This window comes from Setaria viridis, chromosome 8 (genome assembly GCF_005286985.2).
Source record: "Setaria viridis chromosome 8, Setaria_viridis_v4.0, whole genome shotgun sequence".
NCBI lineage: Eukaryota > Viridiplantae > Streptophyta > Magnoliopsida > Poales > Poaceae > Setaria > Setaria viridis.
The window spans coordinates 27,333,620-27,360,118 of record NC_048270.2 but is presented as its reverse complement, the minus strand read 5'-3'; the positions used below and the strand labels follow the sequence as shown (position 1 = coordinate 27,360,118).

General features: G+C 46.5%; 1 protein-coding gene and 1 pseudogene across 1 annotated transcript; both read right to left on the bottom strand.

Moving 5' to 3' along the window:
- Nucleotides 1-2,431: 2,431 nt before the first annotated feature.
- On the bottom strand, nucleotides 2,432-2,989 carry LOC117834436 (uncharacterized). Its single transcript, XM_034714013.2, has one exon. It carries the CDS (start codon nucleotides 2,987-2,989, stop codon nucleotides 2,432-2,434), a length of 558 nt encoding a protein of 185 aa, XP_034569904.2.
- Nucleotides 2,986-7,438, bottom strand: LOC140220266 (uncharacterized; annotated as a pseudogene).
- Nucleotides 7,439-26,499: the final 19,061 nt, after the last annotated feature.

The following is a 26,499-nucleotide window of genomic DNA, read 5'->3' as shown; positions in this document are numbered from 1 at the left end:
TAAAAATGTTAGCGTTGCCCGATGGACCGGCTTCACAGGGGATCAATTCAACAATCTCCTCAAACTCTGAAGGTCCTTCAGATAATTCCAAGAATTCCCCTTCTGGAGCTCCGTTGTCTACGATTTAGTAAATGCAGAGGTTAGTGATGCAAATTTTTGAATTCAAGACTATACAACTTTCCTTCATGATAAAGTTGCAAGCCAACAAGTGACTATACAACTTATCATGATAAAGTTGCAAGCCAACACTAACTACCCATAAAGATTAACCATCCATTTTTATTTTCTTTACTAATCCTACCTTAGGCCTTTTCTTTTATTTTTAGAAGGCATTATAATTATTTTCTAATCTAAAAACTTAATTCCTATGGGTTAATAAGAATTTGTGAATATGAAAATATTATTCAATATTTTATGCACTTAATAAAGGTTAAGTATTTATTTAAATATCTTAATGAAAAGGCATCAAATAAATACCTAAATTTTATTATTTTTTCCTAAGGTGTAAGAATTTTAATGCATAAAGGAAAATAAAAAAATCCTAACAAAATTGGTTTCACTAATTTTGGACACTTCTATAATTTCCTGTGATTTAAATGGTGAAAACCAAATTTACACTATTTATCTATAAAAGGAAAAACCTAAGATTATCCAAATACCCCCGGCCCAACTTTTTTCACTCTAATCCTCTCTACCCTCTCTCTCGTGCTGGGCCCTAGTGAACCGACTCTACTCCCCCCTTCCTATTCTACCCGCCGGCCGACCTTCTCTTCCCCTCCTTTCTCCCTAGCGCATGGGCCCCAAGCACGAGGTCTTCTTCTTCCCCGCGCCAAAAGCAGGGCGCAACAGGGGGCGGCGCGGCTCGATGGCCGGCACCCCGCCGGCGATGGGGTCAGGCCGGAGAGGCATCCCTAGGCCACGGCGCACCCGTGGGCGGCAGCGGCCCCTTGGGAGACGGCCGGAGCTAGCCTCTCCATGGCGGCGGGCGGCTTGACTTGCGGCCGGCTGTGGACCAGCACGGCAACACCACCAACACGACGTTTGACTCCTCCTAAGGTTCCCTAGTGACCTACAGACCTACCTAGGACCTATCACACGATGAGAGAGAGGCGGCAAGGAGGAGCTCACCGTGTGCAGGAAGTTTGGCGGCGGCGGACGGAAACAGCGGCGGCTAAGAGCTCGCCGGCGGGGAAGTTGGAAAACGAGTAGGCACAGTTGTTGGCGAGGTGTTGGTGGGGATTTGGGTGGAAGGAATTGTAGTGGGAGGCGGTGAAATGGTGGAAATCGACCGACGGCAGGGGCTTGGCTGTGCTCTGCTTGCGGCGGTAAATAAGCAACACGGTAAACGGATAGGAGCGACGGCGGGCGCAATAATTATACAAATTTTTCACTGCTTGCATGAGTGCCACCGTGGCCTAGCTGTAGGCTTGCGTGGGTGAGGAGGTGGCCCTATGCATCACGCTGGATGACGGGCGAAAGCACCGGCGGCGACATGTCTCTGCCTCTGTTGTTTTCCCCTCCCCTTCTTTTACTCCAAAAATTCAGACCTTCAAAACGGTTGATTTTGAATCTTACGGTCCGAGAGTCCTTTAAGCAAACTTGTAGATAAACTCGAGTACTTCAATTGATATATTAACCTTTACCCGAGATAAACATCCTAGAGCCGAAATTTTTGAGTCTCCATCTCGGGCAGAACTGAATTGCTCTGAATCCCTTGATTCAGTTCGACAGTTCACTGTTCAGGGTCATTTACCCTTCTTTTGACTCGATTTGAGTAGCTTAATCTTATTCCATGTAGTTCAACCATCAACCATTCATGCTGTACAACTAACAAGGATTCCATTTTGCACATGAACTCATATACCTTTTGCACTACATTTCTCTGAAATTTGCTCCAAACATAGTCAATCACTGCTGTTTCAGACTTAGGAAAAATTCAGTTTCAGTAACTAGGCTGAAAACTGCTAGAGTGCTGACTTTGAGTCCTATTTTAAATTTGATCCCTCAACTTTCTATGGTCAACAACATCCTACTAGGCTTGTCTAAAGGTCATACTTCATTACTAATCAGACACCTTTGCCCACTTACTTGGAAAATCAGGCAGAAATCAATTCCAAAGTCCGGTACTTGTTATGTTTTTCTGAATTACATATTTTCGGACGGGGAATAGTAACTTGATTGATTTCCTTTTTCAGCTGCATTCTTGAGGAGTTTAAGACTTGATTTAGTCTCAAACTTCATTCCTTTGAGTTCTAAACATCCTCAGCCTCAACTTCATATTTTTGCTAAATTTTTCCGAATTTAAAATTTCAAATTGCAATTTTGGTCAAATTCGGCTTGAATTTGACTTTGAGTCAATTACCCTCTTTTTGCTCCAAAAGTCGTCATTAACTTCTCATTGACATCTTTAGGCTGTCATTAACACGAGGTGTTACATTGGTTCCCCAAGTTCATTATCAGAACCAGTCTCATCTTGGTGCACATTGGTCAATTCTGTTTCATTGACATCGTACATGCTCCTATGTTCAAATTTTTGCACAACACGCCAATTTTGACCAAGCAGATTGTCCTCCACGTAGAAGACCTTTCTTGATTGAGTTGCTAATATAAATGGATCTGACTTGTACCAAAACCTGTCAATATTGATGGTTCTAAAATGGCCATCATCTCTAATGGCTCTAGCTTTGCCATCTTGACTGAACCATTCACACCGAAAAAGTACCACCGTTCGATGGAATTCCAAATTGGAGTTGTAGTTCAACTCAATTATCTCTGTGAGCTGACCATAAAATTTAGTGAACACCCCATTATGTGATCCATCCACCAGCACACCACTATTTTGTGTATGCCTTTGTCTCTCACGGTTGATGGTGTTGTACCGAACACCACTGACACTGCATGATGCCCATAATTTCACTCTAAGGTCAGGACAACATGATAATGCATATAGCCCTTCACTAACCTCTTCACGATTATTCTTCCACATCATCTTGATCTAAAATAGCAAAATAGTGAAAATTTGAAATATATGAAAATTTAAAAATACATCTGGAACAACTTACATGACTCCTAAACCAAGCAGGAAATTTATTTTCCAACCTTTTCTCAACATCATGGGCACCTTCTTTCTGTAACTCTTCTCTAAACATGCTGCACACACAGTACAAAATATGTATTGGTCAGGCATGTTGAACAAAAAACAATGCTAGTATTGGTCATGCATGTTATACAAAAAATACTCACCCCAAATATGGCTCTGTCTCATCACAGTTGTTTAGCACATACCAACAAAGCTTGTCAAATTCTTTGTCCTCAAGATATGTCTACCTGTTCGCTCCCAAGAGTTTAACACCATGCTGAAAAATAGAGAGGTCATCATGTGATGCTCTCACCCCTTTGTCATCATCCCGATTGAATCTAGTGACAACATCTTCCATGTACCTTGAACAAAAGGTCAGGGCCTCATTAGCTATGTACGCCTCATCTATGGATCCTTCAGGTCTGGCCCTATTCCTCACATACCCCTTGAAAGTGCCCATTTGACGTTCGATCGGGTACATCCATCCATATTGCACAGGACCTCTTAGGAGTGCTTCATCAGGTAGATGGACAGCCAAGTGGACCATCACATCAAAAAATGCAGGAGGAAATATTTTCTCCAGCTTGCATAGGACCACAGGAATTTCTGCTTTCAGATGTTTGATTACATCAACCTTTAGCTTCCTACAGCAAATCTCCCTGAAAAATTTACCCAACTCTGCAACTGCTTCATATATGTCCTTGTGCACTAGTCCCCGGAGACCGATAGGTAAAATTCTTTGAAGCAGGATGTGGCAATCATGGGTTTTGAGGCCCTGCACCTCGGAACCATATGCACTAATGCATCTTGTCAGGTTGGAAGCGTATCCATATGGAAACCGAATACTTTTCAGAAATCCACAAAATGCAACCCTTTCTTCTTTCTTCAAGGCATACCATGCTGCTGGCATAGAAACTGAATTGCCATCATCTTGTTCTAAATGTAATTCAAGTCGTATGCCCATATCCTGCAAATCAAGTCTCCAATTAACTGTATCCTTATTCTTGCCCTCAAGACAAAGTATTATGCCTAGAAGGGCATCACATATATTCTTCTCTATATGCATCACATCAAGATTATGTGGTAGCTTCAAGTGTTTCCAATAAGGTAGTTTCCACAGAGCAGACTTGCGGCGAAACAATTTTGGCTCATCGTCCTTCTGTCCATGCTTCCTTTTCTTGCTACCTTTAGCCTTACCAGGGCTCACATCTTTTACCCTCTCCAGACACTCCAATGTCTCCTCCATACTCAACTTTCATGGCTCAACCCGGTTTTCACGGTGTCCATCAAAGGCCAAGCTTCTTAGCCACTTGTGAGTTTTTGGAAGGTAGCGACGGTGTCCAATGTAACATATCTTTTACCTAAGACTCCTTGACAATGGATCTTTGTTGCAATAAATACATGCATAGTAACCTTTAGTAATTCGCCCTGACAATATACCCAAAGCTAGATAATCATGGATGCACCATAGTACTGCAGCGCGAAGGTCAAACTTTGAACTAGTGAATGCATCATAAGTTCTGACACCCTCCTAGAGTTTTAACAAATCCTCAATAAGAGGTTCTAAGAATATGTCAAAGTCCTTGCCTGGAGACTTTGGTCCTGGAATGAGCAATGCCATGATAGTGTTGGATGCATCAGTACATGACCATGGAGGTAGATTGTATACCTTTACAACTACAGGCCACATGCTATAAGTTGTGTTCATGCCCCGAATGGATTGAACCCATCTGTAGCTAAACCAATCCTTAGGTTTCTTGCATCTTCAGCGAAGCTTGGATACACATTATCAAAGTCTTTTCAGGTGTCGCCATCGGCTGGATGGCTCATTTCATTGTCCATAGGAACCCTCTTATCCTTGTGCCATCGGGTCTCCTCAGATGTTGCTTTGTTTGCAAACATCTTCTTCAGCCTGGGTATAAGAGGAAAATATCTCAAAACCTTTTTAGGAAGCTATTTGGCACCGTCTGCATCCACCCACCTAGATTCCTTACATTTTGGGCACTTGTCCAGATTGGATAGATCCTTCCGAAACAATACACAATTATTGTCACAAACATGGATTAACTCATATCCAAGGCCCAATTCCTTGAGATACTTCTTTGCTTTGTCATATGAATCTGGAAGATCACAATTAGGGAATGACCCTGACAATAACTTCAGGGGGCATTTGGTTCCCTTTGCTTATTTTTAAGCACGTGTCACATCGAATGTTTAGATACTAATTAGGAGTATTAAACGTAGACTATTTACAAAACCCATTACATAAGTGGAGGCTAAACGGCGAGACAAATCTATTAAGCCTAATTAATCCATCATTAGCAAATGTTTAGTGTAGCAACACATTGTCAAACCATGGACTAATTAGGCTTAATAGATTCGTCTCGCCGTTTAGCCTCCACTTATGTAATGGGTTTTGTAAATAGTCTACGTTTAATACTCCTAATTAGTATCTAAACATTCGATGTGACGAATGCTAAAAATAAGTCAGCGGAACCAAATGGGGCCTCAATATTGCACTGAATGCTGTGTTGCTGATCCTATAGAATGACTTGATATGTAGCAATCTGACTAGAAAACAGAACCTAGACTGAATAGAACCCGGGCAAAGAGCATGTTTTGCATCTTCAAGAACTTTTACAAACATAGGTTGTTGTCCATCTTCTTCTGTAGCTGTATATAGGTCTGCAAGCATCTCTGTCGTACCCTCATCTTCATTGTTGGGCTCATCCATATCCAACACATCACCTAGATGATCAGGTTCATTTGCATCCTCTACATATTCCACAATCTCAACATCAACACCTTCTCCATGGTGTACCCACCGAGTATATGTAGCTGACATCCCAAAGAGCTAGATATGATCATGCACATCATTCTGACTCCATGAAGACTGATTCAGACAATTGCAACATGGGCAAAGTATAGCATCGTCCTCATGGAATCTATCTCGAACAAAAGACATAAACTGATCAACACCATTGGTGAAGGCATCGCTGAACCGAGTAGCATGAATCCATGTTCTGTCCATCTACCGAATACAACAACAATTACCTCTAATTAGTCATGTCTACACAGCTATGAAAAGCTATGCATTGCAGGCAATGGGAGAGGACAATACCTCTAAGTAGCTGCAGTGCAAGCACCCGCAGCTGACGGAGCTGGCAGCCGGAGCCGGCAGCAGCAGATGTCCGCCGAAGCATACCGCAATAGCTGCCCGCCGGAGTAGCGTAGCCGCAGCAGCTGCCCGCCGAAGCACCTATGCTGCAGTAGGGGCGCGCCGCAGCAGCTCCCCGCCGGAGTAGCGAAGCCGCAGCAGCTGCCCGCAGAAGCACCGAGTTGTAGCCGGAGCAGCTACCCGCCGGAGTGGTCCGCTGCAGCTGCCCGCGCGCCAGAGCGGTCCACCGCAGCTCCCAGCCCCTGCACGAACTCAAGATTGGATCTAGGTGGCAGCACACAGGCACGGTGAAAGGGTCATATGAATGATCAAAAATTCCAATAAGACAATAATGTTCGCAACTCTTAACATGTCCAAACTAGTATTCCGATGGTAAGCCACCTGTGTTGAAAAGAATTATCTGACAGGTGGGCCCGAATGGTGAAACTGTATAGTTTCACTTCTATGACAAACCTCAGTATATTTACATGACAATTATTTCCGATTCGTCACAGTTGTACGATAGGGTTGACACCCACACCCAACATCCATGACGATATAGGTAAAATCATCATTACTTAACCTTATTTAGTGACCAAAATCAGAATTGTCATTCACAAATCGTCATAGATGAAAGGATTTCTAGTAGTGTCTATCTTATCTGAAGAAGACTCTAACTAACTGGCCTACTTCCCTGGGGTTCCTAGGGCTGCTGCCGGGGCCTCCTATATGGTATGCCGACCATAACATATACTCTGTCTGAATCCATCTTGAGTCAGCCATGCCATCTCAAATCTGAAGGTGTATTGTTGCTGAACTCTTACATCTTCCGTATTGACTATAATTGGGCTATGATCAAATCCCACTCTAGTTAATGTTTCACAAGTAGCTAGCTGGTGATGTGAATCCCAATCTGGGCTGACAAAAACTCTATCAAGAACACTCATCACAGGATTAATTTGTTTATTGGTCCATGTGAATGTGAACTTACTCCCTTTCCTCAGCATTTCTTTGATACCATTACCCATCATAAACTTATTGAACGTGTCCATCCATCCTTGATATAGGTTGTCAGAAGATTTCTCCCAAGCAAACCTGATCCCATCGATCATAAACTTATTGAACGTGTCCATCCATCCTTGATATAGGTTGTCAGAAGATTTCTCCCAAGCAAACCTGATCATGTTGCAATCCCCCGCCATGCCCCCCCCCCCCCCCCCCCCCCCCCCCCCCGGGCGGATAAATGGCCTGATTGAGTTCCTGCAGAAAGCCAGCCTTCCTTTCCAACTGTACTGGGCCATAAAACGTTGTAGTTTATCTTTCCTATTTTGAATCTTTATACTAGAAAAAAAAAATCTCCTCTATCCATCTCAATAGCTTCTATATCTCCCAGTTTTATCCCAATCATAGTTCCTCCCGAATGCCCTTGTGCTGCCCCGTCCAGTTCCAAGCAAACTTACTACCCTCACTCAAAACTGCGAGTTCCCAGACCGAAAAATCTGCTTTTATTGTTTCCTGCAAACAAATTACATCTACTCTATTTTCATGCCTCAACTCTCTAAGTTGTTTCCTTGTGCTACTTCCTCCTATTCCTCTCACGTTCCAAAAGAGAATTTTCATTTTTTTTTGATTTAGAGGTGCGGCGTGCTGCGATTTTTTCCTGCATCTTGTTGGCAGTTTGCTTGTATTCTAGCTAATTCATTTCCTATTGCTAATTGCTAGAATCTGATTCAAGGAATGGGTTTTAATTCTAGGGATCCCCCTTAGTGGTCTCGTGTAGAAATCAGACTTAACATGTATAGGAAATATTTGTCTGTTGTGTTAGTTTTCTTCCATGTTTGGTTCGTATCTACTTGATGGCTGCTGTCTAATAATACTCCTACTCAGTCTGCAATTTCCTCGAAGAAATGTGTGCTTTGAGTGCAATTTCCTCGATGAAACGTGTGTTTTGAGTGCAATTTCCTCGATGAAACGTGTGTTTTGAGTGCTGGAAAGTTTAAAACGTCTTTAATGTGCAGTGTCTGCTGAGGTGGTTCGTTGGTTTGAACTACCTCCGCAGCAGCAGCATCTTCTATTGATGATTTGTTCGTTGGAGGTGGCTTCTCGTCAACTATGGAATGTCTGTCTAGTCTTATATAACTGGACACACGTATAATTGACATTATATGTGCTGAAGGAAAACAAATATATAACATGTTTAGAATTGACTGCACTGGTTGTTAGAGATGTCTACTGATGATTAAATTTGGGGGTGTTTGGATACACCCCCTAAACTTTAGTACCTGTCACATCAGATGTTTGATACTAATTAGGAGTATTAAATATAGTCTAATTATAAAACTAATTGCACAGATGGAGTCTAATTTGCGAGACGAATCTATTAAGTCTAATTAGTCCATGATTTGACAATGTGGTGCTACAGTAACCATTTGCTAATGATGGATTAATTAGGCTTAATAGATTCGTCTCGCGAATTAGTATAGGAGTTCTGCAATTAACTCATGTTTAGTTCTCCTAATTAGCATCCGAATATCCGATGTGACCCTCCTAAAGTTATCTCACATCCAAACACCCCCTTAGTTTGGGGTTTGATGGAAGGGTGATGGTAATTTTTGTTCCTGGAGCAATTAGTTGGGAGTGTGTTAACTTTTTGTGGCCCAATGTTAGGCAATCGAGTACATGTCTGGGATAGCATCATCTCCAGGAGCGCATCTTGTAGTGTCGCGAAGGGAGTACATGTGATCAAAAGGCAGACGGTTGAGCAGATGCGTGCTCTAGCTATTTCAGCAGACGAATCCTCTGGTCCATTTTATATGGAATCAGCATTACTCATTATGTCAGAGTAGAGAACAGAGACACGCCAGCCTAGAACCGACTTAGGGCCCCTTTGGCAGCCTCCTCGAAAAATGGCTTCGGCTCTGTTGAAGTAGTTTTTTTTTTTTACTTTGACTTGTGTTGACGCCAGATTTTGACACGTTTTGGATCGGCGTCAAGAGAGGAAAGGATTGACCGATGCGGCGGATTAAAAGGTTACGATTGGAAATCGGCCGATTGGTGCTACAGTTGGGAATCGGCCGATTGGCGCTACAGTGTTTCGAGCGATTGGCGAATGGGATTGGTGGGGGTCGGCCGATTGGAAGGCTGGAGCGATTGGACCAATATGGGCTTAAGGTGGGCCAAAAAAGGAATATAGAGAAAGATTGGCCCGTAGGAGTATGATAACCAACTCCGATACGAGTTGTGTTTGTAGATATTCATTTTCATTTAAAATTAGAGATACATCTTAGTCGGTTAGGAAATCAGTTGTAACATGCTATAAATAGCCATCTTTAGAGATTTGTAAAAAAACACACCAATCAATACAAACAATCTACTTTTTCATGATACTTTACTTTCAAGTCGGCGACTTCGCCAATACTTCTTTTTCCTTCACGAGTTCGTACGGGTTGGCAGGGCTGCATCGATACGATCTCCGGCCGATTCTGTAAGTTCCGTTTATTGAGTAATATCTAAGCTTTAACTTTGGGCGCATCGTTGTCATTTCGTTTAGATTTATTCACCAGTTATCGATATTTACTAGAATTATAGGTTTTACCTATCGTTCTAGTTTTATCACTAGTTATCCAGCTTGAGATTTGAACTGTCGGCTTTATTACTATTATTTTTATTTATCATTATACAATCGATTAGATTTGTTTCAAGTGTTGCTTCGTAGCATTATCTAGTCTGCTTTGGTAGATTCTTTACAATCGTTGCGTGATTGTCGGCTGTTCTATAGCCGGTCATCTTATAGCAAATTGGTCGATTCGCTGATACGTTTTTTGAGACAGATCGGAACTTTAGCCGATCGAAACCCCTGGGATTTAATACGTTTCTTTCTTTGTCAATCAACAGGTCAGATTGACTAGCACGCCGCGCGAACCGCACCAGGGCGATTACCCGAATAGGAGCTAAGCAGATTCTCCCGGGTCGTGTGTCCGACGTTGAAGGTCATCGGCCAATTTTTAGCGTCAACACACTTTTGGCACGCTCGGTGGGACCAACATGACATCCAACATGTCAAAAGCCACCGAAATCTCTGAAGACAACATCATCGAGGTTACGGAAGCAGATCTCAAGGATGACCAGAAAGAAGAATTGGCAAGACACCTAGAAGAATACAGGAAGACATGCTTGCAATCTTTCAGTCGTACCAGAAGCGGGGAAACCGTCAAGAAAGCTCCTCTTCCAACTCCCCGCCAAATCACCGTCGCTGAGGACTCGGGCAAGATGTCCGATATGATTCAGCAGTCCATCTACCAGGCTTTCATCGACCAATCTTCAGTGATGACCAACACGGTATACAATGCCGTCATCAGTTCCCTGATCAACGGAGTAGCTCAGGGGTATCAGGGGCCAGCGTACACCCCACCCATTATAGCTCCAGTCAGAAGCTTACCAGGCACATCTCACTCGGCTCCTCAGCCGATACCAACGCAACATGGAGGATACAACACTTCAATGCCTCCAGGATACAACGGCGCGCCATGCTTTCAGTCGCAAGCGCCGCCTCAACCTACCCAGGTTTCCCCCATGCAATCACTGCCCTCAAACTCAGTACCGTGGGGGGGCACCAACGACGGCGGCTGGTTTGGACCAATCAACTGGTTACGAAAGCTCTCCGATACAAGCATCATTCCAATCGGCTATCCGGCCGACTGTCCCACAATACCAACCGGTCTCATCAGAAATCGGTAGGGGGGCAGACACTGCAGAAACACTCAGAAGTGCGGCATTGATGATGCTGTACGATGGGATGGCAGATTCGCTATGCCACCAACTGTCAACTGCTCAGCCGGCCACGCTGCCGCAAAATCCGCCGCATGCTTTGATCCATCATCTGGCCGTCCCACCGCCGATCCATCAACATGTGCCGATCCCTCAACCAGTCGTTCATCAGCAGCAAGTGGATTGGACAGCAAGGATAGCAGAGGTGATTCAAGATCAATTCGGGTTGAAGCCAAAGGTACGGACCTATACGTACAAAACGCCATACCCACCCACTTACGACTTGCTGCCGTTTCCCCATCGGTACAAAGTTCCTGACTTCACCAAGTTTTCAGGGCTGGATGACACCTCAACTGTGGAGCATGTAAATAGATTCAACATCTAGTGCGGGGAAGCAGCCACACAAGACGCTCTGCGTGTACGTTTATTCTCGTCATCCCTATCTGGGTCGGCCTTCTAGTGGTTCACTACGCTGCCACCCGATTCCATCGTCACCTAGGCCGATCTGGAGAAGCAATTCCACAAGTACTTCTACATGGGTGTCCACGAGATGAAGCTTTCATATTTGACCAACCTCATGCAAAGGAGCGACAAACCAATGACCAATTATAAGCAGAGGTTCAGAGAAGTCAGAAATAAATGCTACACCCTAGTTCTGACCGACGCTCAGCTGGCCGATATCGCCTTCCAAGGTCTCCTGCCACACATCAAAGAGAAGTACGCCTCCCAGGAGTTTGACAGCTTAAGTCAAATCGTCCACCGATTGGCCGGTCAAGAAGTACGCCCTTTCGACCAGCGGAGGAATTTTCAGAAGAAGGTGGCATAGTTGGAAGGATCTGAGTCTGAAGAGGAAGCGAAAATTGGCCTAGCAGAATGGGTAAAAGGGAAAAAGCTGATATCATGCCCGTTCGGGAAGAAAGAACCAGAAGCTTTCGGTTTTGACATGTCAAAGGCCGACAAGATCTTCGATTTACTTCTCCAAGAGGGGCAGATCAAGCTCTCACCTTACCACACCATTCCATCGGCCAAGCAGCTCAAAAAGATGAAATATTTCAAGTGGCACAATGCCACGTCTCACGACACAAATGAATGCAAAATCTTCTGTCAGCAGATACAGTCGGCCATTGAGAAAGGCAGACTCAAATTCGAAGTCCCGGCGAAGCTAGTAAAGCCGATGAAGATTGACCAGCATCCTTTCCCTACTAACATGGTTGATACGGGAAGAAACGCGCTTCAAACCAAGGTGCTAACGTCGGAATCGGCTAAGAGAAGCGGCGTCGTGGACCCCAGAAATTAGGCCACGGTTGAAGATGTCAAAGGGAAAAGATGGGTCGAGGACGAGGGCGAAGGATCAAAGAGAACACATAGACCTATCACCTCCCAATTCTTGCTCCACAAATATCAACGATAGCAAGAAAGTTTGAGACACCGCGAAGAGATGATGTGTTGACACAAAGATCATTGGCGATGCTCGTTCTTCATTCACTGCTGGGAAAATAACCTCAGGTTACCATAAGCCAATAATTGCCCTGAATGCAGTGGTCTATATCGCGACAACCGCCCGTTCAAGAGGTCATGCTCTAGAGACAGAGGATCAGAGCCGATCAGTAGAAATTGGTGCGAACAAGAGGATCGGCGCCTTTCAGTGCATGATCGGCTGGGGGGCAGAGTTGACCAGTATGATCAGGCAAGGGGTAGACCTGAACAGTATGATAGGCCGGGGGGTAGGATTTACCAGCGCAAGCGACTGGGGGGGCAGAGTCAGCGCACACGATCGGCTAGAAGAGATGGCCGACGCTAAGGTGTTAGATGAAAACCCCCTAGGGTGAGAACCAGACTGGGAGCGCGCCAAACCGCCGGCCAAACCGGTGAACTCCAGGTGGTGCCCTAATGGATTGACCAAATCCCAAAAATGAAGGATCCAACGTCTGCGCCAATGGGAACAACAAGAAGAAGAGCAGAGGAAGGTGGTGGATAAGAAGGATGACAGGTCTCAAGTCTGGCACCCCAAAAGAAACAACAATGAAGAAGACGACAATCAGGAATCGGCAGCTGATGTCAGCATGGTGTTTATCTTGCCGACGGAGTTCATGGCTCCCGTCTGTGACGCCCGACCCTAAATCTTTCGAGTTAATCAAATCCGAGTCCCTGATCGCCTATCTCAGCTTCCCCGAGTTGAGTGCTCAACCTCCAGCCCCGGTCCCGACCCCTGAGAACCCGACCCCTCTCCGCCATTTCCCAGCTCCGACCCATGCCGACCCCCAACCCATACTGCCGAATCTTTCGAAGTCTCTCCACAGTGTCTCCCTTCAATCTGAGAAGAGGACCAACCGAGACTAACCGGTGGACCCGCAAAATCTTTTCCCCGATCTCCTGGTGCAGACGCACTAGAGTGGCATGACCACTTCAGAGCTTCTCCGCCGCGTCGCTCAACATCTCCGACCCCCGCCGCTCCGCCCTGTCGCCGGCCGCGACCGGATGGATTCCCGCGCCCTCTTCCCCAATCACAGCGGAAGCCCCTCTGCAACCCTTTCTGCAGCGCCTCGCGGCTCGCGCCCATCATCACCTCGCCGGACCCCCGGCTGCAAGGCCCGGCTTTTCCGCCGCCCCTCCACAGTCGCGCCGCCCCGGACTGCGCTACGCGATGATTCCTCCATTGCCAATCCCGACCCCGGCCGCGACAGTTCCTTTCCCGCCTTGTCAGAGCTGCGCCCCAATAGACCGCTGCTTCACGCTCGCCCGCACAGCCGCAGCCCGCCTGTCTTCTCACCTGTGCGCCCTCGCTTCTAGCGCCGTTTCCCCTGTCACACCCATCAAATCCGCCGCACGACGATGCCCACCTCCGCTAAATCTCAACCACCGGCAAAACCGCGCCTGCGCTGCCCTGTCTCTGGTGCCCAATGGCCAAAGGTGTCACCCCCGAAGTCCTGCTCCGCCGCTCCGTTGCTCAATCGCCGCCATGGTAGCGCACTCCATCACTTCTTCCCGGTCTTTGTGCTGCTCCAGCTCTCTCTCTTCCCGCGCAGCTATAAAAGGGAATGCCAGAGTCCCACCGGAGTTCCCTTCGCCATCACTGCCTTACTGTTGTTCCTCTATTTCGTGCTCAAGCGCTGCCACCCAAGTTCCTAAGGAACTCTCCTCTCCGCTCAACACCCACCCTTCCCAATCCACCCAGCTGCTTGCTCCTCCGCGCTGCGCAAGAGCTTGCTTGTTGTCCACAAGAAGCACCGCCGCCGTCGGAGCACCGCCGGACATCGCCGCTGCCCAAGCCTTAGTGCTTCCATCCTTCCGCCCAAGTCTGCTTCTTCCCGACCCCGAGCTTCACCCTTAAATCAAAGGTAAGTTACCGACCCCTTTTCCGCCTCGCCCGACCCTGTGTGTTCGTCCGACCCCTTTTCCACCTCGTCCGACCCTATCTGTTCGTCCGACCCCTTTTCCGCCTCGCCCGACCCTGTCTGTTCGTCCGACCCCTTTTCCGCCTCGCCCGACCCTGTCTGTTCGTCCGACCCCTTTCTCCGTCTCGCCCGACCCTGTCTGTTTCGCTGACCCTTCTCCGCCTCGCCCGAGGTCTCGGCTGTATCCTTTTCCTTGACTCGAGGGTATAGGTGTAAAAATCGGGGACTTCTCTGCATTAAGTCTGAGGACCCCCAGCACAACTATTCCTCTAGTCTAAGAGTCAGATCATAAGTTTCTTCCCATCCGACCCTTTTATCTTACTCTCCACCAACTCAAGTACACTTTCCCATCTTTTCTGTAGCTTTGCTACCAGTGTCCGCGCTTTAACTTGTAAGTGTTGCTGTTGAAATAACCGTCTAAGTGCTAACCCACTGCATTTGCATTCGTGTAGAGTTGCATCTACGAGCTGTACCCGGCGCCAGAAGACGGAGTTGTAGCCGAGCTCCCACTTTCCAGAAGCCGAAGCCGCCCCAGCAGAAGATCAGTTCCCTTCCTTCTCGCTTGAAGGCAAGCCTCGGAGCATGAATCCCAGTTTCCCAAACTTGCGCATGCCTTCTTCATCATGTTTGTGCATTTACGTATAGGAGTTGTTTGAAACCGTAGATGCATGGCATAGTCCCTTGATCTGAACACTAGTTGTTGGACCGGGTAGTTGCTATGCTTAAATAGGAAGCGGTAAAAGTCGAGTGATTTCCTGTCACTCGCGAGTTGTAGGAGTTGATTGTTCTCCTTCTGTCACCACTATAAGGACGATGGATGGGGCAGGGTTCTGGTTAACTTTTGGTGGTCGGCTGATCGCCTCGTCTGTCTATGAAATCTGTTAAGGCCCGACAGTGGTGGTGTTCGTGATCAAGTGTTTGAAAGTACTAACCTCATACTCATTATGGGATAAGGAAGCCTAGTACTGGATTGAACCTAGACGTGAGCGGTCGCCCCATTGTCCTTCGAACGGAGTTTCCCCTGCGGCCGCACGTGGTGGCAAGTGTGGTCACAGAATGGCAGAGGCCGAGTCTGTGGAACCTTGCACCAAAGGAAATAGGCCCGACACAGGTTAGGGAATTGATGGGGAAGGCCGACACAGGAAGTGACCTCGGTGGTGCGCGGATGTCGTGAGGTTAGGTTCACCATGCATGGTTAAAGAACTCGAATCGATTCGTCTGCCTCTCACATTTTGAGACTACTTGATCGCTATTCTACCCTGAGTAAGAAAGGAATCTGATGATGACATGGTCTTGATGATGTTTTTATATATCCTTTGGTTGGATCTATGTTTGCTTAGAGTAAGTTGCCAACTTAGACCTGTCAATGAACCTAGAATCTGAGCTAAAACTTTGAAAATAAGGATCTACTTAGTGCTTTTGGCAAACAAACCCCTCAGCCAAAGAGCCTTGCATGTCTAGAAGTGGAGAAGTAGTCTACTCCTGGTCGGTTAAGTCTTGTTGAGCTTAGTAGCTCAGCCTTGTTGTGGCTTTTCTTTTTCAGGTGAAGCCACAGCTCCGGAGTCTTCTCCTGTTGGCACTTGGCCGCCCCAACTCCCTCCGGGTTGGACGGTCAAGTGGGATCCCTCCTCGGACAGCAAGGAAAGGGATTAGTGACGTCTTGGCTAGCCTCACCAAGGACGTCCGACCCCTACGTTTAGCTTCCGCTTATTTTACCTTCTATTGTTTTTCTTCAGAACTTGTCAAACTCTGATTTTTACCAAGTGTGTAACAACTTGTAATCTACTGTTGGACCTATTGTATTATCTGGAACCACTCACCTTCGTGTGGGTTTTGCTAAACTCGGTCCTATCAAAGTGGTTAAATTGGAGGAAATCCGATGGCATCTCGAGTTAGCACGATTAAGGTCGAGTGTCGCATGTTAGGTGACTTAACCGTGACTTAATTAGGCTAATCCAAGGTGGATCCGCCACACCATCGATCGAGACAACACGACAAGGATGGAGGAGCAGATGGCACAGTTGGTTTTGGAGCCAATGACAACCACTTTTGAGAAACTCGAGGACGAAAAACGGCAACACCTCAAAGCCCTATTCCTCAAAGGACATGTCAACAGATGACCTGTCACCAGGCTACTAGTAGATGGAGGCGCTGCAGTCAACATCATGCCATATGCCATGTTTCGGAAGTTGGGCAAAAGTAATGAAGATCTGACCAAGACGAACATGATGCTCAAGGCAATATGTCCCCCGCCCACGGAGCACTCTGCGTCGACATCACCATTGGCAGTAAGACCCTACCCACTACTTTCTTTATTATTAATGGCAAAGGGTCCTAACACATGTTGCTCGGTAGCGATTGGATACACGCAAATTGCTGCGTCCCGTCTACAATGCACCAATGCCTCGTACAGTGGGTCGGCGACAACATCAAGATCGTCACCGCTGATTCCGCCTATAGTGTTGCTGCGGCCGACGTGCAACAGTGGAGCTGCGAACACGTCAAGTGCATATCCGGTAGAACTTGGGACACCGATTTCCTAAAAGTGTCCGATTTTGGCCTACAGCCGATCCGAGCAGTCGGCTCTGAAGATTTAGATTAGATGGATTAGTTCGTCCGAGAAGACGGGAAGCTTGGGCATGGGTTTACGTCGGCTGATTCATTGGAGATGGTGGACTTAGGCGATGGCAGCAAACCAAGTTCATTGAAAGAATTTAAAGATTGTTTTGCTTGGGAGTACCATGAGATGCCTTGTCTAGACCGGTCCATTGTTGAACATCGGTTGCCTATAAAACAAGGATATCGGCCGTATCAGCAGCCTGCACGACGATGCAACCCTAAAATTCTACCTGACATAAAGGCCGAGATTACAAGATTGATTGAAGCGAGATTTATTGAGTAGTGCTGTTACGCCGAGTGGATTTCTAATATTGTGCCCGTATACAAGAAAAATGGAAAACTGCGCATGTGCATTGATTTCAGAAACCTTAATCAGGCTACGCAAATGGATGGATATCTGATGCCGACAGCTGATGTTTTGATAGATGCCGCCGTAGGCCATAAAGTCATCATTTTTATGGACAGTAATGCCGGGTACAATCAAATATTAATGGCTGAAGAGGATATTTCGAAAATGGCCTTCAGGTGTCCGGGCCACCTCGGTTTATTCGAGTGGGTGATGATGACTTTCGGCCTAAAAAAGCTGGGGCTACATATCAATGGGCTATGAATTACATCTTCCACAAGCTCATTGGCATCCTAGTGGAAATCTACATCGAGCATCTGGCCGATCTGCAAGAAGTGTTGGCGTGAACGAGGAAGCATGGGTTGAAAATGAACCCGAACAAGTGTGCATTCGGTGTATCGGCCGGTCAATTTCTAGGATTCATGGTTCATGAGCGCGGGATAGAAGTCAACCGGAAGATCATAGCGGCCATAAATAAGGTTGTGGCCCTGCAGAATAAAATTGAGTTGCAGTCCCTAATCGGCAAGGTCAACTTTATCAGAAGATTCATATCCAACTTATCCGAGCGTATCCAAGCCTTCACGCCGTTATTGAAGTTGAAACCCGACCAGGAATTCGTATGGGGAGAATAACAGCGAAAAGCATTGGAAGACATCAAGCAATATCTGATTTCGCCACCTGTGTTAGTTCCGCCGCAAGCTGACAAGCCATTCAGACTATACCTATCGGCCGATGAACGGGCGATCGAATCAGCGCTAGTACAGGAGTTCGAAGTAAAGGAGCGGGTAATATATTATGTTAGCAGAAGACTTCTGGATGCCGAAACAAGATATTCCCCAGTATAGCGGTTGTGCCTGTGTCTGTATTTCTCATGTACCAAGCTCAGACACTACCTGTTATCGGCAGAGTGCATAGTCGTATGCAAGGATGACGTAGTAAAGTACATGATATCATTACCAATTTTGAAAGGATGAATTGGAAAGTGGATCCTAGCTCTGTCAGAGTTTGACCTAAGGTACGAATCGGCATAAGCCGTCAAGGGCCAAGTCATGGCCGATTTCGTGGCTCAGCATTGCGGACCGGAAATCACTATCATTGAACCAGTCCCATGGACTCTGTACTTTGATGGTTCTTCGTGTGGGGCCAGATCAGGAATCGGCATCGTCCTCATATCGCCTCGGGGGGCAAGTTATGATTTCTCTCTGCCGATAGAGGCATCCACGACCAATAATCAGGCGGAATATCGAGCCGTCCTAAAAGGTATTCAATTGTTGAGAGAGATCAAAGCTGATGCGGTGGAAATTTTTAGGGATTCCATGCTCATTGTGGATCAATTAACGAGGAGATCTGAATGCAAAGATGATGTCTTGAGGATTTATTACGAAGATTGCCTCCAACTTTTGAAAGAATTCAAGTCCGCGGTTATTGAGCATATTCCCAGAAATTACAATGAAGAGGCTAATAGGCTTGCCCAACACGCGTCTGGATATCGGCTGAATCAAGGTGCCATGACTTTGGAACTTGCAGCTGACGATTGGCGAAAAGAGATCGCCGATTACTTGAAAGATCCGTCCAAGAAAGTGGATCGGAGAGTGCATTTTCAGGCCACGAAATATGTATTGCTCGGAGATGATTTGTTTTACCGGACGATTGATGGAGTTCTGCTCAAATGCCTAGGAATGGAAGAAGCAAAGGTCCTGATGGGAGAAATTCACGAGGGCGTGTGCGGAGCTCACCAATCGGCTCACAAAATCAAGTGGATGATTAGAAACAATAAGTATTATTGGCAGACGATACTCGAAGATTGCTTTAAATATTATAAAGGTTGTCAAGATTGTCAGGAGTTTGGAAACGTGCAACGTGCACCAGCCTCAGCTATGAATCCAATAATCAAGCCATAGCCATTTAGAGGTTGGGGAATAAACCTCATCGGATAGATTTATCCTCCATCAAGCAAGGGGCACAAATTTATATTAGTAGCCACTGACTATTTTACTAAGTGGGTGGAGGCAGTTCCGTTAAAGGCCATGACATCGGCCGCTATGATCGATTTCATGAGAGACCATATTGTTTATCAGTTCGGTATCCCTCAAACCATCACAACTGATCAAGGGATGATGTTCACTTCAGGAGAGTTCGAAGAGTTCACCGCCGATATGGGAATTAAATTGTTAAATTCTTCTCCGTATTATGCTCAAGCCAACGGTCAGGACGAATCGTCCAATAAGGGGATAATCAAGTTGATCAAGAGGAAGATAGAAGAACAACCTAAGAAGAGGCACATGTCTTTAACTGAGTCTTTATGGGCTTACAAGATGGCCTGCCATGGGGCCACTAAGATATCTCCTTATTAGTTGGTATATGGTCACGAGGCAGTATTGCCTTGGAAATTAAGGACAAGGTCAAGGCGCACATCGCTTCAAGATCAGTTGACGGTCGATGACTATTCCCTCCTTATGAAGGGGGAGCTCAACGATTTAGCAGGTCAGCAATTAAGGGCCCTGATCAGCATTGAAGAAAACAAGAAAAGGGTGGACATGTGGTACGACAAGAAGGTCAAGGTCAAACAGTTCTCTCAAGGAGATTTGGTATGGAAGTTGGTGCTGCTGATAGGGTCTAAGGATCCCAAATTCGGTAAATGGTCACCCACTTGGGAAGGGCTATATAAAATTGGCCGATGCGCTCCGGGAAATGCATACATACTAGAAACTATCGAAGGAGAGGAATTCACAAGGGCTTTAAATGGGAGATATCTAAAGAGGTATTACCCTAGCATTTGGGTAGATGCGTAACAGACGATATGGAGTGGCAAGATGTTATGGCCTATTCCTATTGACTCGTGTTCAAATAGCCGATGCAAAAAGACATCGCCTCAAGGATGGGATCTTTGACCAGTATGGCCGATTTATCATTCGGTACAATAATAGGATACATGGCCGACATAGTACGAGTCGCCCTTAGATTAAAAAGTACCAATACATTCATTGACCACGTTTTTTCTTAATCTCCCTCTCGATCCGGCCTAGTTCTATTAAGAGGCGGATGCTCTTTTCCTTCAGATCCTCCATGGCGGCTTCAACCTCAATTTGATGAGGAGGTTGGTGGCTTCTGTCGACAGGCTGCCGAGATGTCCCTACCATGGTATCCTCGAGGGTGATCTGACGAGGAAGCGGATGACTCCTTTCACTCATCGGTCGTCCAGAGCAGTTGGCGTCCATATGGTCCATGATCTTCTGGACATGAGCAGGGATATGATCCTTGAGTTCTTCGTGATGAGCCCTGATCAGATCTTTGTCCGTTTGCGTCAGCGGTTCGTCTGAGTGCATAACCTCGATGGCTCGTTCTAGGCCAGGACTAAGGCGTCTCGGCTGAAAAATAGCAAAACAAAAACTACCCATCGTTAGATTGATTTAAACGACAGGCAAGGGAACAAAGGGGGATTTCGTACTTGGTCGACGGAGAAGGAAGAAGAAGGAGAAGACATCTCAGCATTTAGTCTAAGAGTGTGGGAGTCAAAAGGATGGGTGAGGTGTGAATGCCTTTGGAAAGCAATACGAAAGTCCCATACTTATAGAAAGAAAAGATGAAGGGTTGGTAAGACGCGTCCCATCGGAGTAAAAGGTCATTGAATGAAGAAGCTGCCATAGAGGACAGTCCAAGTTCGAATCCGCACGTCAATGGCAGGAGGGCATTAAATGTTTTTACAGAGCATTCAGTGCTTTTACAGTTCACCCAAGGAGGGCATTAACAGCTGCGATCGCTCGCTGCCTAACTTGATCGACCGAGTCTAAGGTCCTCTGGTCGTCATCAGCCGATCCAGGGACTTCTGGCATATGACGACGGATTTTTATTTCTTCGTGGGCCAGGTTCTGCCTCTCCTGCTTCAGCTCGGCGATGACGGATGGGAGGTCTTGGAGTCTTTTCTCTTCAGCAGCTATGGCCTTAGTCACCTGCTCCATCTCCTTGGCTAGCTCTGCCCTTCGCCGTTTGAGGCGGTCTATGGCACCAACGATATCTGGGTGAGAGCTTTCGAGGAAGTTGATTCGTTGATGTACCTCTTGAGCTCGATGTTTGTAGGAGTTTTCCTCCTCGCGGGCTTTCGCTAGTTTGGCACGATCGGCCATGTGGTGCAAGGCCCTGAACACTAGAATCCACATCGATTCGATGTATGCGGCGGGTGCCAGAGCCTCTTCCGCCTCTTCTGGAACTCGGCCTCTAATTTCGCTGAGAATTTGCCGAATCGGCGAGGCGTCTTCCACTACTCGGCCGATGTCGTCTTGGAGGAGGGTCCGTATGCTCTCAAGTTTGGCACGGATGTCATTAGAGATCGAGCTCAGTGTAATTTGGCGTGAGGCAACCTCTTCATCATCAGAAAGTGCAACCGCAAAGGAAAAAAGACTGTTGTTGGGAGTGTCCTGCTCCTGCAAAAGAATAAAAAATAAAAATACAAATTAGCCAACGGTAAGAGAAATCGGCCAATTTGGGTAACAAGTTTGTTACCTCTTTAAGGCGGATTTCTTCTACTTGCGCTGATGGGAGTGCTACCCTCATCTCGGGAACTGGCGCGATTGGTTCATTAGAGGAAGAAGATTCGATGATTATTGGTTCTCTGCTCGGGCCAGCCTCCTGGAAAGGTACAGGAAGCGGATTTTTATAAGTATGATGCAAATGATTAAGTCTGATGATATATAATGACTGCCATACCTCTGTGAGTCGCCCGGCCGATAGTTGTTGGAAAGGTACAATCGATGTGCCCAGGGTAACCTGCGTCAAAATCGGTTAGCTTTTGGTTAAGTATTAAAAATTTGAGTTGAAAGACTCTCTACCTTGGTGGGAGGAATTGCTGGCGTCCTGGTCTCTGCCTGGACCATGGCTGATCGCTGCGGGGACTGTACTGGAGCGATTTGCGCGGCCTAACAGAAGGAAGAAATTAATATTGGCAGGCTATTTAGAAGAATGCGGAGTATACGAAGTTACCTGAACAGCTTCTACCAACAATGATGTAGCAACCGCTCCAGCTTCTGTAGGAGCCTGGGAATCGACTTCCTCGATAATCGGCAGGGTCGGCGCAGCTAAGGATTCAGCCGATGCCGTCGCCGACTGATTGACCGATTCTATACAGGCACGCACTTGGCGGCTCGTCTTCTTTAAAGAGGATTTCTTCGGCGTTTGTTTCGATCAGCTAGTGGTGATGTCTTCGATGGTTGGGGCATGATAGCTGATGAGTGGGAATGGTGTGTATGGGTAGCGATTATCTATCGGCATACCATTCCAGCTGCGCATTGGAGGGAGTCGACTTTCGGACTGTAAAAGGAAATAAGAGTTAGCGGCAAATTTGTAGCATAAAAGGAAATGACGTCGAAATCGACTAAGGAAATAGCAGTACCGCTGCGTTTGTGTCGATGTTGTCAAGATCCAGATCATTGCAATATGTTGCAGGGGATACACAAAAGAGATGCTGCTTCCATTCTGTGCACCATAATTTGAATTGTTGAACAGCAAAAGGAGCTACTAACCAATTGTTCAGATCAATGGTGCTGGAATTGGGCACTAAGTCGCGCAGCCGATTATAGTCAAGTCCCTTAGTAAGCGCATCTCGAAATTTTACGCGGCCGGCAAATAAATCCGAATCGGCAACTGATCGAGGCCAAACTGCCGTGCTGCAACTGATGGATTATAGAACTCATAAGAAGGGGAATCTTTCCTAGAGAAGAAGTTCGCTGGTAAGATCCCTGGTTTGATCAAAGCGTCCATAAGATCATTGTCAAAAGAGTTGGACGTTGAGTCATAGCAGAAGGGAAGCTCAAAAAGCGGCTTTGTTCTCTGGTACGGGTACCAGCTGGTAGTTTCCTGAAATACTTGGCTGTCTGGGTGCCGGTGAACTGGCAACCAGGAAAAGCCGATGCCGCTTCGCCGAAAGAGGTGCACCGTCGTCGTACTGTGGGGTTTTCCTCTGACTCGATATTGGGGAATGTCTTGGTCTCTATCTGCTGCTGGAAGACCTTGCTCATGTACAAGTTGAGCCAGAGGGTGATAAACCACCAGGGACCACCAGGATTACCAATCGGCTCTCCCTTTGACAGCTTGACACCAATCTGGTGCATCATGTGGTAGGCCGATCCTAGTAAATGCTTCCCGAGAGGGATGGCGGCTCCTCTTGACAGGGCTTCGGCCAGAGCTTGTGTGTTGGAGGAAGGGCCGACTGCTCTACCACAGAAAAGGTGCTTCTCCACCCACATCATCAAGAAGGTTGCATATTCTCTCTCTAAAATCGTCCTGATCCTCAGGTTTTTATTAATATACCCCTTCCACCCACCGATTCCTTTCGTTTCCAGCTGATGGGTCAGTTTGATCAGATAATTAAAGGGTGTATCGGGGGAGGAAATATCAAGGCCGGTCAGCAACAGAACATCAGCCAGAGTTGGGGTCATGGGTTCGTGCCCAAAAAGAAACGCATTGAGTGCGTCAAACTAGAAGTAAGAAGCTGCTATTACCAAAGGTTCATTCTTCTCCATCTGGGACAAAGATAGGTTGATGCACTGGCCGATTTTCAGTTCATCCCATTGAACTCTCTTGGAGTTGGTCATTCTTTGATACCACTCTTTCCAACCGAGGGTTTCATTCGGCTAAGATCTAAAAGTGTCTGACCACTGGCTCAAATCCATGGGTGATTGCTTGAAGGGGATCCTATGGGTTTCTAAATTGATCAGATCAGTTGGGTCTGGGTTCCCCATAGGGCCTAGGCAGATAAGGCCAGGTGCGTCGGAAAGGTGGATTGTGATTTGCTATATGACCGCCTAAAAAAGATAAAAAGGAAAAACTAAGAATAGATCTAAAGGGTGCATGGGCGGTGAAAAGTAAAGAAGAAAGGCTTCGGGTGTTTACCTCTGGAATGAAACTCATCGTTGTTGATGGGGTCACCGATGGAACTGCCGTCGTTGATGGAGCTGCCGGCGGAACCTCCGTTGCTGGTGGAGTTGTTGATGGTGCCGCCATTGAGGGATAATGGAGCGAGATGTAAACAAAAGAGGAATCACCAGAGAATGCGATTGGAAGCCAAAAGGGCGCTGGGAGAAGATGGAAAGTGATTCGCCGGAGAGAAAGTTACTGAGCTCGTGGAGAAGAAGCGGCAGGGAATGCCAGTATTTAAAGACGGTCCGAGAGAAGGGGTGAAGGCAGGATTTTTACCACGCCGTCTACACGAATTTCGGAGGAGCGGTTGTCTCAGGCACCCAATTCGAAAAGATTAAAATCATGAGGTAGAAGACTGCGAAACAAAAGGAGATTTTTGCCGTGTTTATTTCGGAGGAGAGGTTAAAAAAGAATTTTGAAGTAAAAGTCATGTTTTACTCCGAAACTGGAGGACATGTGTTGACGCCAGATTTTGACACGTTTTGGATCGGCGTCAAGAGAGGAAAGGATTGGCCGATGCGGCGGATTAAAAGGTTACGATTGGGAATCGGCTGATTGGCGCTACAGTGTTTCGAGCGATTGGCGAATGGGATTGGTGGGGGTTGGCCGATTGGAAGGCTGGAGCGATTGGGCCAATATGGACTTAAGGTGGGCTAGAAAGGGAAGATAAAGAAAGATTGGCTCGTAGGAGTATGATAACCAACTCCGATACAAGTTGTGTTTGTAGATATTCGTTTTCGTTTAAAATTAGAGATAGATCCTGGTCGGTTAGGAAATCAGTTGTAACACGCTATAAATAGCCATCTTTAGAGATTTGTAAAAAACACATCAATCAATACAAACAATCTACTTTTTCATCATACTTTACTTTCAAGTCGGCGACTTCACCAATACTTCTTTTTCCTTCACGAGTTCGTACGGGTTGGCAGGGCTGCATCGATACGATCTCCGACCGATTCTGTAAGTTCCGTTTATCGAGTAATATCTAAGCTTTAACTTCAGGTGCATCGCTATCATTTCGTTTAGATTTATTCACCAGTTATCGATATTTACTAGAATTATAGGTTTTACCTATCGTTCTAGTTTTATCACCAGTTATCCAGCTTGAGATTTGAACTGTCAGCTTTATTACTATTATTTTTATTTATCATTATACAGTCGATTAGATCTGTTTCAAGTGTTGCTTTGTAGCGTTGTCTAGTATGCTTTGGTAGATTCTTTACAATCGTTGTGTGATTGTCGGCTGTTCTATAGCCGGTCATCTTCATAGCAAATCGGCCGATTCGCTGATATGCTTTTCGAGACAGATCAGAATTTTAGCCGATCGAAACCCCTAGGATTTAATACATTTCTTTCGTTGTCAATCAACATGTCAGATTGACTGGCACGCCGCGCGAACCGCACCAAGGCGATTACACGAACAAGAGCTAAGCAGATTCTCCCAGGTCGTGTGTCCAACGCTAAAGGTCATCGGCCGATTTTTAGCGTCAACAACTTGTCTTGTTGGAAAAATGTTCGGTAAAACGGCTTCTCCTACCTTACTCTTTCTTCATTTCTTTATTTCCTTTCCTCCCTATCCGTCTTCTCTTTCTCCGCCGCCCACTATTCTCTCCATCATCCAACTCCAGCGCGGCAGTGCCTCACATCGGTGCCCTACTCCTCATGCACCGTCGCGCCCCACCCGGGCCCGCCTCTAGCTCCACACACCGACCCATTGACCTTCGCCTAGGCCACCATCTCCGCTTGCCCGCCGAGCTCCACCTCGCTCGCTGCCTCCACGCGCCTGCCCAGCTCTATGCCTCCACCCCTATCGCCAACCTCCGTCCTGACTGTCACCACTATGCACGCGCTCATGGAGCTCTGCCGGGCCACCCCGAGCACCCGACCACCACCTCCACACGCCTACCGAGCTCGCCTTGGACAAGTGGCAGGTCAGGTAATTTGCAAGAAATAGCAGAGACACATGCGTCTTTTAGCATTTTGGGTGGGAAATGAGCCGGTATAAGCCACTATTTTTAGCTTCTCGCATGAAGAGGAACGCAGAGATCGAGTTTCCTGGGGCTTCTGCCCAGCTTTTGTTCGTGAGCCATTTTGAGGTTGGCGTTTGGGACGGCTTCATCAAAATCCATTGGAGAAGCTGTTGGATGAGCCGTGCCAGATAGGCACTTAAAATGAGTATGATCAGATTGCTCTGTTCTCGTCCATATGCTTTGGCCTTTAAAAA